At 38.8% G+C, this 22695-nt stretch overlaps 1 protein-coding gene across 2 annotated transcripts in view; it reads left to right on the plus strand.

Annotated features, from left to right (window-relative positions):
* Positions 1–5517: 5517 nt before the first annotated feature.
* The window catches only part of MS3_00003448 (uncharacterized protein), a gene marked incomplete at its 5' end in the record, with an annotated part of 48507 nt that continues 31329 nt past the window's right edge, over positions 5518–22695 (plus strand). For both annotated transcript variants that reach the window (XM_051211252.1, XM_051211253.1), the window contains 2 exons: positions 5518–5544; positions 7021–7581. In XM_051211252.1, the coding sequence (XP_051072913.1) occupies positions 7207–7581 (375 nt within the window). The remainder of the gene's footprint in view (positions 5545–7020; positions 7582–22695) is intronic.

The raw sequence follows: 22695 nt of genomic DNA on the forward strand, positions 1-22695 counted from the left end.
CGAATTTTGCGGGGTGCGGGATCGTGGACGCGCACTGCTGAGGAGTCCCATACTAGGACGAAACGGCCATCCAGTGCTTCCGGGTTTTCCATGGTGGTCTAGCTTCAATTGACTCATGATTGCAATCTGTGAAATTTCCAAAATCTCCACAAACTCCTTGTGATAAATACATTTATGCTGGGAACAGGGAACTATTTTTAACATAAAAAGCAGTCGGTTACATGAAGTGACCGCACTCACATGGCTGAACAATTCCATTTTGATTCATTTTACTAGCGTTCATCATTACCGACCTTATATACGCGTTGAGTGTTGAATGTGAACGTTCAGCTTCGAATATCATGAGGTTAGAGCCAATACCTCTGCAGGTCACATGCATTCAGTCTCATGGCATGAGAATGTCGGTCGATCTGCTGGAACAAAGGGAAACCAGTACATATAATATTCCCCGAATTCGCAAAAGCCTTTGATACAGTATCGCATGCAGCTGTCATTGTGAAGGTTGGAAAGATGGGTTCCGGTGACCCGTTTTATCCAAAGCGAATAGAGTGCATGTGAGTTGAGGGGTTTCAAGGGAATAATCCTAATTCCACTTGCGTTTCCGTTCTTTATTGATGACATACTAGGTAAAATCACCTCATGAGCATCAATCCGTGAAGACGATTCACAAATAGAAGAGCGACCAAATCGAAAAGACAAACCATTTGATTTCCCTAAGGACGCACTTTAGGCAAATGTAACTAGTCATTTCATTCGAAGAAACTTGACTCAGTCGTACGAGAGATGTTTCCAACTCTTTTCAAAACGTAACCACTGGAAAATCTTGAAGTCCACCGTATCAATACGACTCTTCTTTTCAAAAGAAATACAAATCTCTTGTACCAGGTAAAGAGGTGTGCAACCGAGGGTGCGATATGTCTGAAACATCACTCTCGCGAGGATAGATACCAGCACCTGAAATTATTCTCGTTGATCAACAGGAGGATAAGAGGTGACCTGGTGACATAGCGGTTAAATGCATCAACCCACCCTAATACGAGCATATGACTAGAACATCGTCGTTGAGCCCATTGAGGCTGAAGTGACTCACTTTTATCACGAGAACACGATTGGTTTATCGAAAACAATTATTATTATAACCAATTGTACCAGTGGCTATTTTAACGTGCTTTTGTTTAACTGCGCTAAAAAGCATCCACTATTCTCACACTTTGATCGTGACCTCGTGCGAATTCGGTTACGCTCTGTAACCAAGCTTGTATCCTAGCATGATCTCGGTATTCTTTCGATACCACGAGATCGCCAGCAAATATATCTCGACTTGGTCCATTAACTGCTTTCTGATATTTTGCTTCCGGGGGATTTTATGGATATCCTGGCACGCGTTCCTTTGTAGTGGTGTTCGTAGTCAAGCGCTACCCGACCCCACGCTACAACTGATGAGCCGAATTCTGGAACACGCCGCAACCTCTGGTCCAATCGCTCAAAGAAGTCACTTTGATGGGTATATTGTTAATCTATCCACGTCTGTCGTATATTCTCATATTATCTTTCAGTATATAATATACTCGACATGACGGGTAACGATAAGAATAGTATTAATATAATAGACTCCCATGTGCGTGTACCGAATCCTTGGCACTTTTTATTCGCGTGACGATGAATTCCACGCTTTATTCGAGAAAATTTCCCCCATTAACTATTCTCCTCGCTGACCCGGTTGCTTGGTACGGAATGCATACTCATACGCATTACCGTCTACTTCCCAGCATCAAATGGTTAGGTTGAACGGTTTCACTGCCAACTTAGAAGTGCTCTACAAGAACACGAAAACGGCAACTGGCACGAAACCTTATCGCTCGTTCCCTTAGGCATCAGAACGAGCTTGAACGCAGATATCCAGTGTTCCGCCGCTGAACTTGTATACGGCACGACATTGCGTCTGCCCGGAGAATTCTTCACACCACGGAGCAGACCTAATTTCGGTAAACCAGACTACGTCCATCGACTGTCTGCATTTATGCGAACGCTGTCTCCGGTGTCGACTCGAATACAACATCGACAGGTCGCTCTCCCTCGAGAGTTATCTACCTGTTCACATGTTTTCATACGAGTAGATTCGGTACGCAAACCTTTGCAACAACCTTACGAAGGTCCTTTTCACGTGATCTCCCGTCACGAAAAGACCTTCAAGGTTGATCAACATGGCCGCGTCGAGATCGCCAGCATTGATCGTCTCAAACCAGCACACGTCGATGACAGTGCCCTATCTGATACCCTGAGATTCAATACTAGACCCATCAAACCTACTAGCGGGATCCTCAAACCATCTTCAGGTCCCACGCTGGGTACATCTGAGACCTCATTCCCACGTCCCGGTCAACAGCACGCATCATCTGCATCGTCTACGGTTGAGAAGACAGTCTCACGTCCAGAACAGCAGACCACGCTGCCCTTGACTTAGGATGAGATTGCAGGCCCACGCGACGCGAACGAGGCTACTATCTCTCGTTCCGGTCGCCGAGCACGGTTACCCGTACGCTTCCGCGACTAACTGCACAATCAACAACCGATACGGTGTAGGATTATTCCTATATTACATGCATGCTACACTTTTTTTATTTTTTTCTGTATCCTGAGCCCACGCCTCCGACCATCCCTGCCTGGTACCGTCGACTTCAGTCAGCTTTGGCGAAGGCCGGACTGGCTACCCACGCTCTTGTCAACTCAGTCAGTCGATATTTTGGTTTCGAATGCTTGGCATACGCATGGTCTCGAACTTGCTCGTTACGGTTGCTTCTGGCTCCTCGATTCAGCGTGGGTTCATCCTACGTCTGCAGCGTTTCTGGTCCGCATCACTACGAACGCAATCTTCAGATTTTGGATACAATCCACTCTGGTGTAGTATGCCAACTCAAGCAACAGATACAGCACACCGCTCCTGGTACCGTTCTCCGAAAACGACCTTCGTTGGCAACTCGACGATCAACGATCGCTTTACTGTTCCGCCAATTCTTCCGTCCTACAATCGCTCGTCAGCCGATCAGTCCCACGATTTAAACCGCTATTTATCGAAAGTGTAAACCCTTTCTAGCGGGGTCTCCTAAATTATGCTGTTAATTCTGCTGTTTTCAGTTTTTGTTCTCCACGTCCGACTGCGTTACACTGTACGTTCATTGCACGCTGGAATGATATCTCAGGTCATAGTTAGTTTAATAACATAGTTTATTGTTTCCAGATAGACCGTCAGTGCATGATGTTACTGAAGAAATGTTTGTTGTGCTGTAGACTATGTTTTTATGAACAACTGACTGTTGTCTCCAGTCTCAAAGCAACATATACGTATCCTTCGTCTTCCGTTAGGTAAGTTCAAATGGCCTACATTTCGTGTTTGGTTTTATCGGCTGAATTATGTTCATTTTACTCCGTTTAGGAACATGTCTGCGCAAATGGAACAATAAATATGACACTTGCTTAGTTTAGTATTCTTGGTTGCCGTTATAATTTACATTAGTCGATAGAATTATAGTATAGTTAAGTATAGTGCTTAAAGCCTGTAACGAAACGGATCAGTTTATTAAGTAGTGCTGCCTGTTTTTAGTGAGTATACTGATTCAGATCAGTCTGATTAAAAATAGGAAAAAAACGTGCCTTTGATGCTGTTGCTGTCATATATTATAAGATGGCTTTAAGTACGTCTGGTGCTTATTTGTAGACAGTACGTCTAACACTGTTCATGTTTCAAGACCACTGTCATTAAACAATTTCTCCAGCAATAACATCGGTAGCAGGATAGATAAGTATCTGAGCTTTTATTCGCCTGCAGAAGAGCAGTATACAGTCTTAGAAGATGAGTGTTCTGTGTCTTAATTAAATGCAGCTGGCTGTGGACAAATGTTAAGAATCTTTTTGACAACTGGGACTTTTAGTTTATCAGACACTAACTCTGTTTGTATGTCTTCCTGTTAAACTAGACGCAGATGCATGGGAATAATTAAATGAGAGCAAAATAATCAAAGCATTTCGACACGGTACTAAGTCCATGTTATGCTTTGCACAAGTAATAGTAGCTGACGTGATCTAATATCCATGAACTCAAGGTAAATCACAACTGCATAAATTCTTTGCTAAAAAACATGTAATTTGGTTATTTATCTATTCCACATTTCTGACTAAATTCATTACTATTTTCTCATTTAGAATGCAACAGGAGTGAGCCTTCACAGATCCTAAGAACTGTTTCGCCCTTAAAACTATGGCCCTATGAAACTGTTTACAGAAGACCCAACTAACAGCAGATTATAAAAAGATGCGGGATGTCCATTTTAGTCTCACAACCACTTCCAGTGCTTTTTGAGTTACTTCTTTTACCCTTTCGTTTGGAAAAAAACAACAAAGACTGCAGCTTAACTTTACCAGTACAACTTTTAAACGGGGGCTTCGTTTAAACCTTCGTTTGGTATTCGATTCTTAATGAAAGTTCCTGGATAAATTTTTAAACCTAATGCTACTATATACTGTGCGGACATCTAACCCATAAAACAGACTTTTCGACTATCTGACTTGCTTGTAACATGGACCTAGCAGAGACAGTGTATTCCAACCATGGGCTTTGATTAAAGCAGTATTCATACTTACCACAAACGTAAGAGAGCCTAACATCACAAAAGGAGGGAAGGTGGCGTTACTGACCAGCAACCCTCGGAAGATTGCACATCAAAGAGCAAACACCCAGATACGCTCTCATTTTTTATCATTATTAGTCGCCCTCATTTGGAGTGCTTTCCCATCCGAAGTGACTATCACCCCCTCAGTACATGGCTTTTAGAGGAGACTTGGCAAGCACTCGCCCATGCATTACCATCTCCCTCTTCGACCAGCTGTGTCTGATGCATGTCTTACAACTTGCCGCGGTTATCATTACCATACATCAGTGACCACTTTCTATTTCCCTTGTTATCATCTCCGTTTCCCCTCTCATCCTTCCGACTCCGTCTTCTTACACATTACCAATTAGTTATTCCTCCTTGGAGCCGTCGTCTTCTCTTCGCACTCAAATTATTACTTTACTATCTTTACATTGCAACAATCCAGTTTCTTACCTGGTAATGTGACAGCTGTTGGTATCAAGAAATCTTACTCTTCTGAGACAAGCGCACTCAATCAAATTGTAAGATGTACACATCCACAATTGACTACCAAACCTACTAGAATTAGTGTAGTCAAAAGTCTAGACTATCATCAACTGAACATTACTAGATATCCAGAACGGTACTATGATAATAAGAAGCTATCACAGATAAACGAACCAATTCATAGAACGTCGTGATAGTGTTGAATTTTGTGATTTTCTCTTTTGGTTGAAATGAGTCATTCTCAAATGATGTTTAGTCTTCAAGTTGTTGATTTACTATTGTTTTTCTGATTTTCGCAGAGTTTTTGAAGTCAGAAAGCAATATATTAAACTCGTAGTAGCTTTTTTTAATAGTTTTTATGTCGTATTACAAAAATGTCGCGGTCGAATTGCTTGATGTCCTTGAGGAGGTCAGGTTTTCTTGTTTTGGTTCCCGAGATTTCGCTCTCTATTTTTCATATTTTCCGTACTTTTGAAAATAATTTACTGTTCAAAACGGTCATTTTTTGTTTCGGTTAGCTTGTTGTCATATTTTTCAATTATTCTTGTTGGTCATTTTTTCACTCAAAGGGTAACTACTAGTAGACTACTAGAAAACCAGCTGGTTTTCAGTTATCACCTTGTAAATTTCCCAGTTGTTGAAATCCGTTTTAGTCGTCAAGGATAAACTGAGATCGATGTACCCGTGATATGTCTCATTGATATTACGTTTATTCGATCTCTGCTATTGTTATCTGGTCGTACTAATGTACGTTTGGGGAAATTTCGGAGTTTTTTGTGCCATTTCTACCAAATTTACTACAGTGGCTTCTTCAAAACGTACGAAAGCTTGCTCATAATAGGGAGACGGGTGGTATGGTAATTTTAGTTAAGTGACATGTGTCAGGCTCGATTTAGTGACATACTGGCAGAACTAATCAATATGGAGCCTGACACAAATGCCCGAAGCTGTCATTTTGTGTTGTGATAATATGCTTTTCTGTATGCTCAACGTACTCATATTCCATTTGAGCCTTGTCTGAAAAGCGGTTTCTTAGTAGTGCAAGTATTTTTTAGTTATTGCCATTATTGAAGGAATATTGAGATCAAGTAATGCATTCGCTTCTAGCTATCAAGTTTATTTTGTGACAGTGCCTTAAAATGGACCAGGATTATTTCTGTATTCGTCGCCTAAGCCCATTGTATACCAAGGGTTGTTTTTTATTGTTGATCAGGGAAACAACCAGTTTATTCAAGCACTTTATAATTGGCAGCTACTGGTCTGTGGCTGTTTAAAATTCACTAACGTGGTTTTAAAAAAACATGGATCATAGTCAAAGACCACAGACTAAAAGGCAATACTAAACCATATCTAGATAAAAATTGTGTACCTATTTATCTGTGTTCACTGAGTTCTTTCTCAAATGCATGTTTGAGGTTTCCATCTTTATGTTGTACCCTGACAAGCGTACCTCTTTTAATATAATCCGTAATTATTTAAGAAATACGTCTTGGCACAGGTTTTTGCTAAGTTCTCAAACTCAGGCTTCAGTTAAACTTGAATTACTGTTGTTAATTTTGTTAGTCCCGAAGCGTGACTACAAAATTTAACAGAAATACTTGAATTCCATCATGTTTATTTCGCGAGTTCTCACGCTTTTTCCATTGTATGATGTGCAATGTTAAACCTTATACCTGCACCAAACATCCATGAAGCATGATTAGATGTTTTTTGGTCTTCCTACTTAAATCAGCAGCTTAGTTCATAGTATAAACAATGATTTGATGTGATATCCGTGTGATATTTTCAAATGAAAACAACTTATGCGTAAGTATTAACCAGTAGTTTCTTCATTTTGGATAGCTTAATCAACATCTTATCAATAAATCCTTTTTCTTTATTTTAGTACTTCCAACTTATTGAATATGCTCTAGATAAATCAATCAGATTTAACATTTCATTACAACCGCATAAAGATGGTGAATAAAATTTTCAATGTAATATGTATTCAACATTTCACTCATTTGTATTACCAATCACTTCATATGTGACTGTTATCAATTAATTATTAGCACCTATTACATTAAACAATATGATCATTTTACAAATTTATGTGCATTTACTTAAATTATCATCATTATCACTAATCTTCATTTTACTAGTATCTTCTACTAATTTATCTTATCCTACAAATTCTGTTAAAAGTTTATTGCCTAGACAAAATATCATTTCTCCAGAAGATCACTTAACTGAAATTATTTCTAATAATTCTATAAATTATAGTTGTGATTTTAATCAACTACAGTTTTGTTCATATGAGCATTCATCTGATTGGAGTTTTCAGTTAAGTTTAACAGAATTTGCTTTAAAAATGAAAGAGGCAGCTGAAACAGCTGCTAAAGTTGTTCAAAATTTTCAAGAAAAATTGTCACAAAACAATAATACCAACAATACTACAAGAATCCAGGTTAGTGTAGTGCTTGAGTTTTTCCGTTTCAATTTCTAGTGAACTGAATTGCTTTAAGTTCTATTTCATTATGCTTTATGAGGTCAAATTGTTCAAATGACAATATGAACTGCGTCCAGAATTGTGGACTTCACAGTATCCAAACAAAAAATCAACGTACAAATTCGTTGGCTTTGTCAAAATCCACCATCTAAGCAAGTGTAGAATGCGTAGTGAGGATTGTTAAGATAACCAGAGTCCTTGGTTGAAGATCTAAAGTGGCACGGCTCTGAATCAGTGACAGGAACACAAATACGATTATTTATGTTCCTCTAATTATTATCACTCAATTCTTTAGTTTTACTCGTGTATTTCAGCTTCTGCAATACTTAGGTAATTGTCTGTATCAAGTGTGTGAATTCTTGTTCATAACCAATATTGTTTAAAAAAGCATACCATTCGTGTTTGTAAGAGATAGGCGAATTACTCTAATTTCTTACATGGTATGATATCGCAACCATTATATCTGCTAATTAGGCTAAGCAAAATTACAGACTCATTTATGTACAGGCTAAATATTCAGTCGGTTGATAGACTGGTCGATATGGTTATTAGTTTGCTTTACCATTCAAATGCAGGATTATGGTTGTCTGTAAAACATTTGGATTAAGTAAATAATGAGCATAGGTTGTAAGTTTTTGATTATAAAATTTTAAAAGTAATTGTCTGAAGTTATCAAAGAAATAATGGTCAGATTACATGTAGAGCCGTAGTTAGATTTTACAATTGAATTCACCTAGCTACAATCTTCCATCGAATGGTTTAGTTGAGACATGAGCAATGTGTACATTACCAGTATCTATGTCTTGTGATACGCTGCATACCATGGGAGAATAGACTGAGAAAGAGCTAGAAACTGCTAAACGTAGGATATGAGCGTAATCCATGAAATCATTGGAAGTTTCTGGTTATTCAGACTTCCTGATCAAAGTCTTCATCACATAGTTGATTCATGGTTAGAGAACTTTATGTGAGATGATAAGTGGATTAATTCTTCATCTTCCTGTAATGCTTGAACTTAGCATCATCTGAAATCGTATTTATCTATTTGAACACATAAGTATTAGTAAAAAGGGGGATCGAATACATATGCGCTACACAAGTCACTTGATTTGTGTGTGGGCTATCATACTCCCCGGGTGTCCAAACCTAAGCACGTGGTTTTCTTGGGGGGCCTTTGACCTAAAGATCTGATCCGCAAGGCAGTGGAGCAACGTTAGGAGATGCAGTCACACAGTAGCCGGTGACCAACAATAGGTTCATACGTCATTTGTTTCCTTAGGATCTTGGAGCCCATATCCACCACTAATTCGCAACCAGGGTTTTCCAATCCCCCCTAGGTGAACCCTCCGTGTCCACCAACCCGATGAAAGTGCTGGATATTCACTTTTCGTCCACTCAATTTCGTAGACAACAGTAATGCCGCGAGAAGGCAGTGAATAGGACTTCCTGACGGTGACTGTATAGGCGTGGCCATGTGAGAGCATTTGGAGTGGGACAGCGAACTTTTCCCACTCTCGGTCGTCCCAGGGTATTTAGATACAAATCGTATCTTCGATGTCTAACCTTTCCTCCACCGCTAATACTGTTATTATCTGTACTTCTTTGGAATTTAGTTTAAGGATTTCATCTCATTTTACTAATGACGTGTAGCAATTTAAGCGAAAATACAAATATGCCAGATTTTACGTTGTATATTACTAACTGACATCCTTCGGTATTTTGTGTACTTTTCGGATTATATTACATGTGCTTAGTTTCATACTATTCTAACTCTTTTGAATGATAATGTACTTTTTTTTAAAAAAAATTGTGTAACAAGAAAAGAAGGATCATTATAGTATAAATTTATGTCCTTATTTTGAATTATTTCTCATGTACTAATTTTATTATTACACTTTTCAATGTGTATTTATGTGTTAAGATAAATAAAATGTATCATTAGGCTGTAAAAATAATGTATCGGGGGTGGGTGGGTGTATTTTTCCATGTGATCGAAAGTGTGAAGATGATAGATTTAGTAAATAAATTCTCTCTCCAGCCCCCCCTCTCCACAAAGTACGTTATGTATATATTGTAATGAATTCAATTTAATGTTACTTGTTTGGTCTTAATTTTATTTATTTATTTTATTTTAACACATAGATATTGGTACAAGGAGGCACCAAATATAAATGCGACACATAAATCACACTCGATATGTGTGAGGGCTGTGATACTGCCCAGGTGCCTAAACCGAAGTAGGTGGTTTTCTTAGAATGTCACACCCGGAGCCTTCGACCTGAAGGTCTGATCCACAAGGCAGTGGAGCATCGTAAGGAGATGCAGTCCCATGGTAGCAGGTGACCAACGGTTGGTTCACACGCCATTTGTTCCTTCAAGATACTGGAGCCCATATGCACCATTGGTTTGGAATCCGGTTAAAGCGCCGGACATTCGCTTTTCGTCCTCTCATTTTCGTAAACAACATCCATGGTGCTAGAAGGCAATGAGTAAGACTTCCCTGGCAGATGCTATATACGTGTGGCCATGTGAGAGCATTTGGAGATGGAGAGCTGACTCTCTCCACTCTCGGCCGTACCAGGGCATTTGGGGGCTATGATAATTGAAAAAAAACGATTGAAGTAATATGATAGATTATGTAAAATAATTCAAATCCAGATAACTGAGTTAACTAAGAGGAAAAAAAGGACTACTGTTTTTTATGAAAATTGTAACTGGTTAAAACTAATTAATTAGTAGTTTACTAGTTACATGCATCCAATCAGACAGTCATAGGTAGCATAGAACCTGACTCATGTGTGCACATATCAGTACAAAGAAATGAAATTATATAGACATATGACAGAAGTAATACAAATATAAATAGGAATAGAAAAGCCAACACACAGAAATACGATTCCCAAAGGGTAAACTACAACTAATGTTCTCCACACGACCAATAGGACGAGAACCGGTGCTTTCAACGTAAGCTACTAGTATTTGACCACAGATGCCTTAGAAATATTGCTGGCGTCTGTTGGGATCACCGAGTAAGTAATAGTGAGGTTGGACGCAGGGTATTAGGTAATGATGGTAAATCAGTTGATGAGGTTGTGAATATTCATCGACTGAGATGGTTGGGCCACGTGTTACATATGCCTGAACACTGATTACCATATCGTGCAATGCTAACGGGTGTTAGAGATGGTTGGAAGAGAATTAGGGGCGACCAAACCAAAACGTGGCATCAGTGCTTGAAGACATTAACCTCTAGTCTGAGCCATGTTGATAGATGCAGACTACTTGGTTGGGGTCCGCGTGACCATCGTAACCGACAGTTGGAAACTCTGTGTGACATGGCTCAGAATCGATCACAATGGCGTCGGTGTATACACTCTCTGTCTTCTCTTAAACTAAGAGATTAAAATTGCTTCATATCTTTCTACGAAGTAATTCTTTCTTCCTGTACTATATCCTTATATGTAATCTTTTTTATATATTACTAATATTGAAGTGACTACTCCTATGAATCCGGTGTTCATCTTGTTGTGTTAATGAGGTATGGCAACTTGGACCGATGCATATATGTGCCTGGTCCTACGTTGTAGCTGACTGACTGACACGACCAATAATCATTCCGAGGTTGAAAGATAAATTACCTAGACTAGCCACCTGCTTCTATATCTATTAATTAAACTGCTCCTGTGGAGCAAGTTATATTGCCAGATGTTGTAGGAATCTGTACATTCGAGTTCGTGAGCACCTCCCGTGTAGTTAAGCAAATGTGTTGTCAAAACTGTTAACAGCTCCATCTTAGACCATCTAGTTCAAACAGGATATACAGCCAACATGGAGCAATCTTTTGCAATAATCTATCGTGTTAACAGCAGTCTACCTCATTCCGTCTGACTGCGAATCCTACAGACGGCTGAAACAATTGCTAATCGGATCAAAAAGCCAGAGCTTTGCATCCAAAAGAAATATGCTTAGCCATTCAGTTTACCCTGGCCAACTTTGGGGCCGACTAGTTAATAATCAATCTTATAACATGGTGACGTAATTCGATTGATGTTCATTTTATGTTCCAAACTTACTATCATTATTATTATCTTTACCAGTGTCATTATCATCTTTCTCATTGGTATTCTCATTATCTTTGCACTTGATAACCCCTTTTTGAGGAATTTAGTCAATATCCACCCCTAAATCTACTATATCTGACCTAATTCATATTATTCTACATATTACGTAATTTCCGATTTTTATTCCATTAGTTTCTCTCTCACACCTCATGTTCACCATATTTATTCTGATCGTTATTTATCTCACAATTTCATTTCACTTATAAACTGATTCAAGTTAACACTACTTTATATTAAACAGCCCCAACATTAACGATCTGAATTGATTTGATTGGATATAACAAACAAGAATTCCTGATTCACATATTACAATTTCCAAATGATGATGTACACTTTGCCCTTAAATCTGGCCAATTTTATGAATGATTAATATGGATATGAGATAATTGTAGAAGCTGATGAGGAATTCATTGAAATGAATATTCTTCGTTCTCATACAATTGTGTTTTAAAGAATGAATTCTCAAAATAAAAAGCATAAAATAATTTTAGAATTCGAAATCTTAGCCACCTTTTAAAATGATTATAATTCACTGTCCCTCCCCCCATCACTTACATTTTTGTTGTAATTACATTTAAAATGTTCTATCTCTTACTTTAAATATTTCTCGTTTTTGGTTTCTTTCTCATCAATTAGTATTTCTCTTTGTACTTGTCGTCTTTGTTTTTTTGCTGCTACCTTTGTTGCTACCTTTAATATTACGCTGACCAATTAAGCATAGATGAGATGATAGGTGTACATTATTGGTCATATCCACCAACACGGCTAAAGCTCTGGATATCCGCCTTTCATCCTCTCAATTTCGTAAACACCATCCCAGTGGCGAGAAGGCAGTGAGTAGGACTTCCCTAACAGTGGCTGTGTACTCGTGGTTATGTGAAAGCATTTCAAGAGAGAGAGAGAGAGAGCTGACTCGCCTCATCCTCGGTTGAACCAGGCGTTTTGGCGCTCTATAGGTGTAATGTCAGGACTGGGTTTCGAACCCGCGCTCACTGAATGGACGAGTAACCACACATCGTCTTATTGTTTTAGTTAGATATTTTGTATTTAAATAATTTCAGTATTTTGTAATTTATAATTCATATACTCAGATAGTCAGGGATCTTGTTTTCTGAAATTCCATATCATTGAAATTGGTGGAGTATGTTGATTTTATGAGTAAATTATTAGTTCGATTACTTCAGGTATTTCATTTTTGTTATTGCTTCAGTTACAAATAACTTGACACTGAAGTAAATTTAACTGTAATATTAACCATTATGATTCAGTAACTTAATAGCTAACATGTTGACCTTTGGAACGATAGATATTGGTTCTCAGTTTCGTTGTAAATTGTCATTTCTAGTAGTGAAAGTGCATTAGATTGATAAATATCAAATGGGACAATTTACTCATCCTATATTCCATTGTTAACCTTCATCTGAACATAAGTTTATGAGACTTTTTTTAATCAAATTCTTAAATAGATAGTTTTTTTAGAAGTATTACTTACTTACGCCTATTACTCCTCGTGAAGGAGCATAGGCCACCCAACAGCACTCTCCATTCAACCCTGTCCTGGCCAATCCTTTCCAGTTCTTATTCATCCTTTTTATATCTACTTTTTTTTTCCCGAAGTAATATGTCCTTTGGCCTTCTTTTTTTCCGTTTCCTTTCAGGGTTCCAGCTTAGCACTTGTCTCATGATGCAGTTTGATGATTTGCGTAATGTATGTCCTATTCATTCCCATCGTCTTTTCTTAATTTCCTCTTCAACTGGAAGCTGGTTTGTTCTCTCCCACAGTAGGCTATTGCTGATGGTATCTGGCTAATGGATGTTAAGTATCTTACATAGACAACTATTTATAAATACTTGTACCTTTTTGATAATGGTTGTAGTAGTTCTCAAAGTTTCAACTCCGTACATTTTTAGAAGTATAGAACACTTGATTCATTGATATCCCATTTATCATAGAATCTTTCTTTTTTTTTACATATAAACATTGTTTTATTAAAATGAAACAAACAAAAGTAGGGAAAAAGTAGAAAAACGTTTTCATCTTTCTTCTTCACTTTATCTTCGTTTTTTGTTTTAGTTTTTCTGTCTCTTTAAGATTAATGGTCTATTTTCATCTATTTTTTTCTTGTCCTTAACATTTTATTGAATATCAGACAAAATGGCTATATCATAGAATCATCAGATGATTTAAAACATTTTTTTCATTCCATTTTATTTGGTACTTCTCTTCATTTCATTTTCTCTATTCGATAAACTTGTCTTTAATATAAGTAGTATTGGCATTAGTTGGGGCAGTCTGGTGCGGAGAGGTAATGTCGAGTGGAGTGTTCTGGTGGGGCGGCATTGGCTTTAGCGGGTACTGTCGACGGAGAGGAGTGGGGGGACGTGAGGATGCTGGGCGGACATCGGATGTAGATGGATTAGCAGGTCGCTGGAGCGCAGGCGTTGAACGTCTCATGTGCCGGGAGGAGGTCGGATTTTGATGTCCCGGTAGGTCGACCGAGCTATGGAGGTCAGCGCGCCGCAGACTCGACATTTTGATGGAGAGCTTGGCACAGACTGCAGAGAAGAAGAAAGTGGCACGGTGAGCAGAACCACCGCTAGAACGGATGCTTTAAAGGGGGAGGACGAGTGTGGTATGAGTTACTTATATCCATATAAGTAGTATATAACACTGGTCAGGCATAGGGTGTATTCCAGTAGAAGATCGATAAGGAAAGAACGGGAACGAAACGCAATTGGTATGAAAATAGATGAACAATGAAATCTGAGACAATGGACTGATATTTGCAAAAGGATTCAGTCACGTTTGAGACGATGGATTGATATTTTGCAAATTAACTATTCACTCTATGATTCTCAGATTTTAGTGAGATGCTCTATAATTTCGTATCGCATACATTCGATTGTCCTCACTCGTGTTCTTGTTCACCACAGTAGTAGTAATAAGAAAAGGATAATTTTTTTTCTAGAATCTTTTTCTTTATTATATAAAGCAATGGTTAGTATTGATCATTAGGGATTGAATGTCAAACTTTTTGTGTTGCAAGTTCGAATCCTTGTAAATGTGTGTTTGCAAATTTGGATAAATAGGGGCACATTATGAAATTAAATTAATTATTTGGTTTATATATAAAGTTATAAAATATGATAATGTATGTATATTTGACCTTCAGTGAAGTTGTTAATGAGTTCGAACATTACTTGACTTGGAAATATTTAAATAACCATATGTAATGTCATTAACTGTCATTTAGTACCCTTTGTAAGAGAATATTTTCTAAGTTTTTGAATTATTCTACGATTCTGTTGATCATAATGATGATTACATTATACTCTTACTACCTCTACCACTACTGGATTTGAATCGACAACTGCATCTCTGTGCTAATGTGGTGTGACAACTCGAACTGATGTACGTACGTACGAAGTTCTACGTTGTTACTGACTGACTGATATATGGATAAGTCTAAAACGAACACAAATGAGATGAAATGAACAAATTGTTGAATAGAAACCATATGGAAATAGCCACAGTAACAATAATAAAGAGAAAGGTGTAATGTTAAGAATATGATTTGAGTAGATGAAATGACAGAATATGCATGACGAAACATCTTCACTGAAGATCCAAAGAAAGATAAAGAATAAATTCATCTGCTCTATTGTGATCAATTCTGAACTTCGTCACCTAACATATTTAAGTCACATTAGATTTGTTCACCATACATCAAGTTTGTCAATGATTTAGGGGCAAGACAGAACATATGGATAAGTAATGCTATATTATAAACTAGTAGTATTTTCTATGAACATTTAATTTATTTATTAAAGGCTTTTTTTCCTTACGAAAGATACTTATTAGCTGATATAGATGATGACTAAAACTAAATCTCAAATCAGTAGTACTTACTTACTCTATCAACTTACTCTATAAACTGACTGAATCATTAAATAACAGAAGTTACTAATATAACACATGCTAATAATTATTCACAAATATATACAGTTTGATAATGTTCTATGTTATTATGTTTTTATACCTGTCATTAACACTTTTCAGTCAGTCAGTCAGTAAAAACGTAGAACTTCGTACGTACGTACATCAGTTCGAGTTGTCACACCACATTAGCACAGAGATGCAGTTGTCGACTCAAATTCCGTAGTGGTAGAGGTAGTAAGAGTATAAACAGTAAACGGAAACATTAGGGTTTGAATATGTTATTCAATGAGTATAATCCAGTGAACTAAATTTGTAAAGAGGAAAAAAGGGACAGGAAGAATTCAGAAGATTAGAATTTGGGGGAACATAAAAAGTGGATGCACCTGCACTCACCACTGCAAACGATTTTGAGCCATGTCATTCAAGGTTTCTAACCATCGGTTGTTATCGTCTCACAGATCCCAACCAGGTAGTCTACACCTTCCAACATGGCTCAGTCCACTTGTCAGTAGTGACCTCATGAATTTTTGCCATGTTTTGGTCTGGCCGCCCCTAGCTTTCTTCCAACCTGCTCCTATACCACTGAGCATCGCACGTCGAGGCAGTCGGTCGTTGGGCATACGTAACACGTGTCCCAGCCATCTCAACTGATGAAGTTTCACGACGTCATCAATTGATTTGCCATCCTTACCTAGTACCCGTTTCCTAACAACTGCGTTACTTACTCGATGTTCCTAGGATATACGAGCAATATTTCGAAGACACCTATGATCGAATACTAGTAACCTACGAATATCCTCTACTCTTACCGGCCATAACTCCGCCTGTAGCTCTTCTAGAGTTACTGCCGGTCCCAAGCCCGGGTAAAGGAGGAGGGTTGGGCATGGGGTTAGCGTCCCCATCCCATAGAAAACTAACTCGCTAAAAAAACGCTTACCAGAAAAAATAATTCAAACCATTTTAACTCTGCCCTGAGAGTTAGAAGGTCTTCACTTAGAAGAATTATGACGCTTCATGGTGAAAGCCGAGTTCGTTCGGAAGCCACGAGGCCGATGCCCCTTCTAACAACCAGAGCAAAAATTTTATAGGTACATGGAACGTTCGAACAATGTGGGAAACCGGGAAGACCAGTCAACTTGCAACGGAAATGAGGAGATACAACTTAGCAGTACTGGGAATCAGCGAAACCCACTGGACCCAAGCTGGACAGAAAAGGCTAGCTACGGGAGAGATGCTGCTATACTCCGGTCACGAAGAGGAAAATGCTCCACACACTCAGGGAGTTGCTCTAATGCTGTCCAAAGTAGCACGAAATGCACTTGTAGGATGGGAATCCCACGGATCCAGAATCATCAAAGCATCATTCAAAACAAAGAAGGAGGGGATCTTAATGAATATTATCCAATGTTATGCACCCACCAATGGTAGCAACGACGACATTAAAGATCAATTCTACGAGCGGCTGCAGTCAATCATAGAGAAGTGCCCAAGAAACGACCTCACCATTCTGATGGGAGATCTAAATGCCAAGGTCGGAATAGACAACACTGGATATGAAGATATTATGGGACGACATGGACTGGGAGAGAGGAACGAAAATGGAGAAAGATTTGCAAATTTGTGTGCATTCAACAAATTAGTCATAGGAGGCACAATATTTCCACACAAACGTATACACAAGGCTACATGGATCTCACCGGACCACACTACAGAGAACCAGATAGACCATATTTGCATCAACAAAAATTCCGAAGGACAATGGAAGATGTGAGAACCAGGAGAGGAGCTGACGTAGCTTCAGATCACCACCTAGTTGTAGCCAATTTAAAACTGAAGCTAAAAAAGAACTGGACAAGTGGACAAACAGCACTACAAAGGTTCAATACAGCCTTCCTTCGAGATACTGACAAACTCAATGAATTCAAGATAGCTCTCAACAACAGATTCCAAGCCTTTCAAGATCTACTGAAGGAAGAAGAAACTACCATGGAGGACAACTGGAAAGGCATCAAAGAAACATTGACTCCAACGTGTCAAGAGGTTCTGGGCCTAAAGAAACACCATCATAAGGAATGGATCTCTATAGAAACACTGGACAAGATCAAAGAAAGGAAGAACAAGAAGACAGCAATTAACAACAGCCAAACACGAGCAGAGAAAGTCCAAGCACAAGCTGAATACATAGAAGCAAACAAGCAAGTGAAGAGGAGCATTAGAGCCGACAGGAAGAAATACGTGGAAGAATTAGCAACGACGGCAGAAAAAGCTGCTAGAGAAGGAAATATGAAACAGCTCTACGATACAACGAAGAAACTATCAGGGAAATACAGTAAACCAGAGAGGCCGGTCAAAGACAAAGAAGGCAAGCCAATCACTGAAATTCAACAACAGCGAAACAGATGGGTAGAATACTTCGAGGAACTCCTGAATAGGCCGGCTCCAATGAATCCACCGAACATCGAAGTAGCACACACAGATCTTCCTATAGATGTCAACCCACCAACGACGGAAGAAATTAGAATGGCCGTCAGACAAATCAAGAACGGGAAAGCAGCAGGACCCGACAACATACCAGCTGAAGCACTGAAATCAGACGTCGAAGTAACCACAAGCATGCTTTACCCTCTATTCAAAAAGATTTGGGAGGAGGAACAAGTGCCAATGGACTGGAAAGAAGGACACCTCATCAAGATTCCAAAGAAAGGAAATCTGAGCAAATGTGAAAACTACAGAGGCATTACACTACTGTCAATACCAGGGAAAGTCTTCAACAGAGTGTTGCTGAACCGGATGAAGGATGCAGTAGATGCCCAACTTCGAGATCAACAAGCTGGATTCCGAAAGGATCGGTCGTGCACAGACCAAATTGCAACACTACGGATCATCGTCGAACAATCAGTTGAGTGGAACTCGTCACTATACATCAACTTCATTGATTATGAAAAGGCATTCGACAGTGTAGATAGGAGGACATTATGGAAACTTCTTCGACACTACGGAGTTCCTGAGAAGATTGTCAATATTATCCGGAACTCATACGACGGACTACAGTGCAAAGTAGTGCATGGAGGACAGCTGACAGATGCATTCCAAGTAAGGACCGGAGTCAGACAAGGCTGTTTACTCTCTCCCTTCCTCTTTCTTCTGGTGGTCGACTGGATTATGAAGACCTCGACATCTGAAGGAAAACACGGAATACAATGGACAGCTCAGAACCAATTAGACGATCTGGATTTCGCAGATGACCTAGCCCTCCTATCACGTACACGTGAACAGATTCAGATAAAGACAGCCAATGTAGCAGCAGTCTCTGCATCAGTAGGCCTCAGTATACACAAAGGGAAAACCAAGGTCCTCAAATTCAAAGCGGAGAACAGCAATCCAATCACCCTTGATGGCGAAACTCTGGAAGATGTAGAATCCTTCACATATCTGGGAAGCATCGTCGATAGACATGGAGGTTCAGATGCAGACGTAAAGGCGAGGATTGGCAAAGCAAGGGCCGCATTCCTACAATTGAAGAACATATGGAACTCAAAACAACTTTCAACCAATATCAAAGTGAGAATCTTCAATACGAACGTCAAGGCAATTCTACTGTATGGAGCTGAAACTTGGAGAACTACAACAACCACAATCAAGAAAGTACAAGTATTTATAAATAGCTGTCTACGCAAGATACTCAACATCCATTGGCCGGATACCATCAGCAATAGCCTTCTGTGGGAGAGAACAAACCAACTTCCAGCTGAAGAGGAAATTAGGAAAAGACGATGGAAATGGATAGGACATACATTACGCAAATCGTCAAACTGCATCACGAGGCAAGCTCTAACTTGGAATCCTGAAGGGAAGCGGAAAAGAGGAAGGCCAAAGAACACATTACGTCGGATAATAGAAGCAGATATGAAAAGGATGAGTTACAACTGGAAGGAGCTGGAAAGGATTGCCCAGGACAGGGTTGGATGGAGAATGCTGGTGAGCGACCTATGCTCCTTCACGAGGAGTAACAGGTGTAAGTAAGTTACCGGCCATGTTTCACTGCCATAAAGTAGGACGGAGCGAACTGCTGCGCAGTAAACACGTTCTTTGGTTGATAGATGGATATCTCATTTCCTATTCACTAATGAACAGTAACAACTTACCAAAGTATGAAAATTCATTTAATGAGCTTTGAGTATTAATGTTATACTACTTAGCCATCGAAATTAAAGTTGGATAGGGTGGTGTTCGAAGTGATGATAATTTAATTGAAAGTTGAGTATTTCAACTATTACTTACTTGCTTACATCTGTTACCTCACGTGGAGGAGCATAGACTGTGTACCAGTATCCTCCATCGAATTCTGTCCTGGTCAGTCCTTCCTAGTTGTTTCCAGTTGTCATTCATCCTTTAGATTTCTGCTTCCAATTTTCAGTGAAATGTGTTCCTTGATCCCCATTTTTTCCATTTTCCTTCAGGATTCCAAGTAAGCGCTTATCTCGTGGCGCTCTTTGATGATTCCCTCTATGCATATCCTATCCACATCCATCATCTTTTCTTAATTTTCTCTCCAATTGTAATCTGGTTTGTTCTCTCACACAGTAGGCTGTGTTCGATTATATACAACCAACGGACATTGAGTATCTTGAGTAGACAATTGTTTACAACTAAGTGTACTTTTTGATGATGGTTGTAGTGGTTATCCAAGTTTTGGCTCAGTACAGTAATATGATCTTTAAATGTATGTTTCATCATTAATAACTTAATGATAGTCTAAAGGATAACTTTACACGTTTAATGAACAGTTTGATTATGTAATCGTAGTTATATTGTTACATTTAACAGATCATGAAATTGTTACAATCTTCTTTCATAAAGTAACTAATTTCTATAGAAAGTATTTCAGTGAACAAAATAACGTTAACAGTTTTTTTTCAATAGTTGGAATCATGAGTCAATTGAAGCTAGACCAACATGGAAAACCTGGAAACACTGGACAGCCGTTTTGTCCTAGTATGGCACTCCTCAGAATTGCACATCCACGATCCCTCCCCCCGCGAAATTCGAACCCAGGACTTATCAGTTTCGGGCGCGAATGCTTAACTATTAGACCACTGAGCCGGCATCCAACGGTGTTAATGTCTAATTTCAACTAATCCACGAAGTTGCGCCACCGTACACCATTGTCTTCAGTGAGTTTATATCTCACAACAGACCTGGTTGAACATTTGTTTTCGGCATAATTTACAGAATTCTATATACAAACAAAAAAATGATCAGGAATAATAATAATAATCTATTTTATTTAGTTTAAGTGAAAAATCTTTCTTTATATATTTGTTACCGATCAATAAATCATCCAATCATTTTGTAGAGGAATTCAGTGAAAAAAAAAATGATATTAATCTTGGGTTAGTTACTATTTTCGTTAAGAAAAATAATGAAAGATGTGATGGCATTTTCCTCTCAATACACAACATTGGTTTCTTTTTTTACCGTTATATTTGTAGTTGCTTTTTCTATGCTCTCTTATTCTGTATTATATATTTTGAGTTTAGAGATAAATTTAGGGCACTACGTTTTCTGCCCCCAAATGGCCTGGTGCGGGAAGAGTTCGCTCTCCCTCTCCAAATGCTTTCACATGGCTACGCATACACAGCCACTGTTAGAAAAATCCTACTCACTCCTTTCTCGCCATTGTGGTGTTGTTTACGAAAATGAGAGGACGAGGAGCGAATGTTCGGCACTTCAACCGGGTCGGTGGACACAGAAGGTTCACCTAGGGGAGTTGGAAAACCCTGGTTACAAATTAATGGTGCACATGGGTTCCATTATCCTGAAGGAACATATGATGTATGGACCAATTATTGGTCACTGGCTACCATGTGACTGCATCTCTTAACGTTGGCCCACTGCCTTGTGGATCAGACCATTAGGTCGAAGACTTGGTGTGTCGCCCCCCCCTAAGGAACCCCACCTGCCTCGTTTTGGGCGCCCGGGCAGTATCATAGCCCACATACAATTTAAGTGACTTGTGTGGTATATATGTATTCGGCGCCCCTTTGTAGCAATATTGGTGTGTTCAAATAAATAAAGAAAAAAACTTTCTGCCTGTATATATACTAACCATGTTTGAATACTAGACTGAAATAGCTGTGCTATACTATTCACATCATTCATTGTGTATGAATGTTATATATATAATTGAGGATATGCTTGTAGCATTCTGAATGATGTGACCTACGTTTTCATGTACACACATCTATACAGGTTTAGGTAAAAAAATATTAATCCATAGTTTAATACTGTGCTATTAAGCTGCATTTTGTATACAGCAAATGACAGAGAACTCCATATATTACCTTCATTTTGCTAAATTTTAATTGATACAGGAAAGAAAACGTTAATAGTTTTGGACTTATTTTCCTTTTTTGACCTATTTCTATTTAATCATTAAGAGATATTTTGTTTCAATAGTTAAAATCATGAGTCAATTGAAGCTAGACCATCATGGAAAACTTGGATAGTAACTCACTGAAGACAATGGTAGATGGTGGCGCAATTTCGTAGATTTGTTGAAGTTAGACATTAACACCATTATATGTCAACGCACTGCCCTACAGATTAAGCGTTCGCGCATGAGACCGATAGGTCCTGGGTTTGATTCCTACAAGTAGGATCATGGATGCTCACTGCTGAGGAGTCCCATACTACGACAAAACAACCGTCCACTGCTTCCATGTTTTCCATGGTCGTCTAGCTTTAATTGACTTATAAAACGATTTAACTTAGTTGGCATACATTAAGTCGATAAATTATATTCACCTACTATAAGTCTAATAATAATCATCTGCTCACCAGTGACTGACTTCAAGAGGCATTTTCTGGAGTTCTAGTGAGAAGCAGTTACCAGTGGAGTTCAACCAGATCTGTTGTGAGATATAAACTCACTGAAGACAATGGTGTACGGTGGCGCAACTTCGTGGATTAGTTGAAATTAGACATTAACACCGTTGGATGCCGGCTCAG

Source organism: Schistosoma haematobium, chromosome 1, assembly GCF_000699445.3.
Source record: "Schistosoma haematobium chromosome 1, whole genome shotgun sequence".
Classification (NCBI taxonomy): domain Eukaryota; kingdom Metazoa; phylum Platyhelminthes; class Trematoda; order Strigeidida; family Schistosomatidae; genus Schistosoma; species Schistosoma haematobium.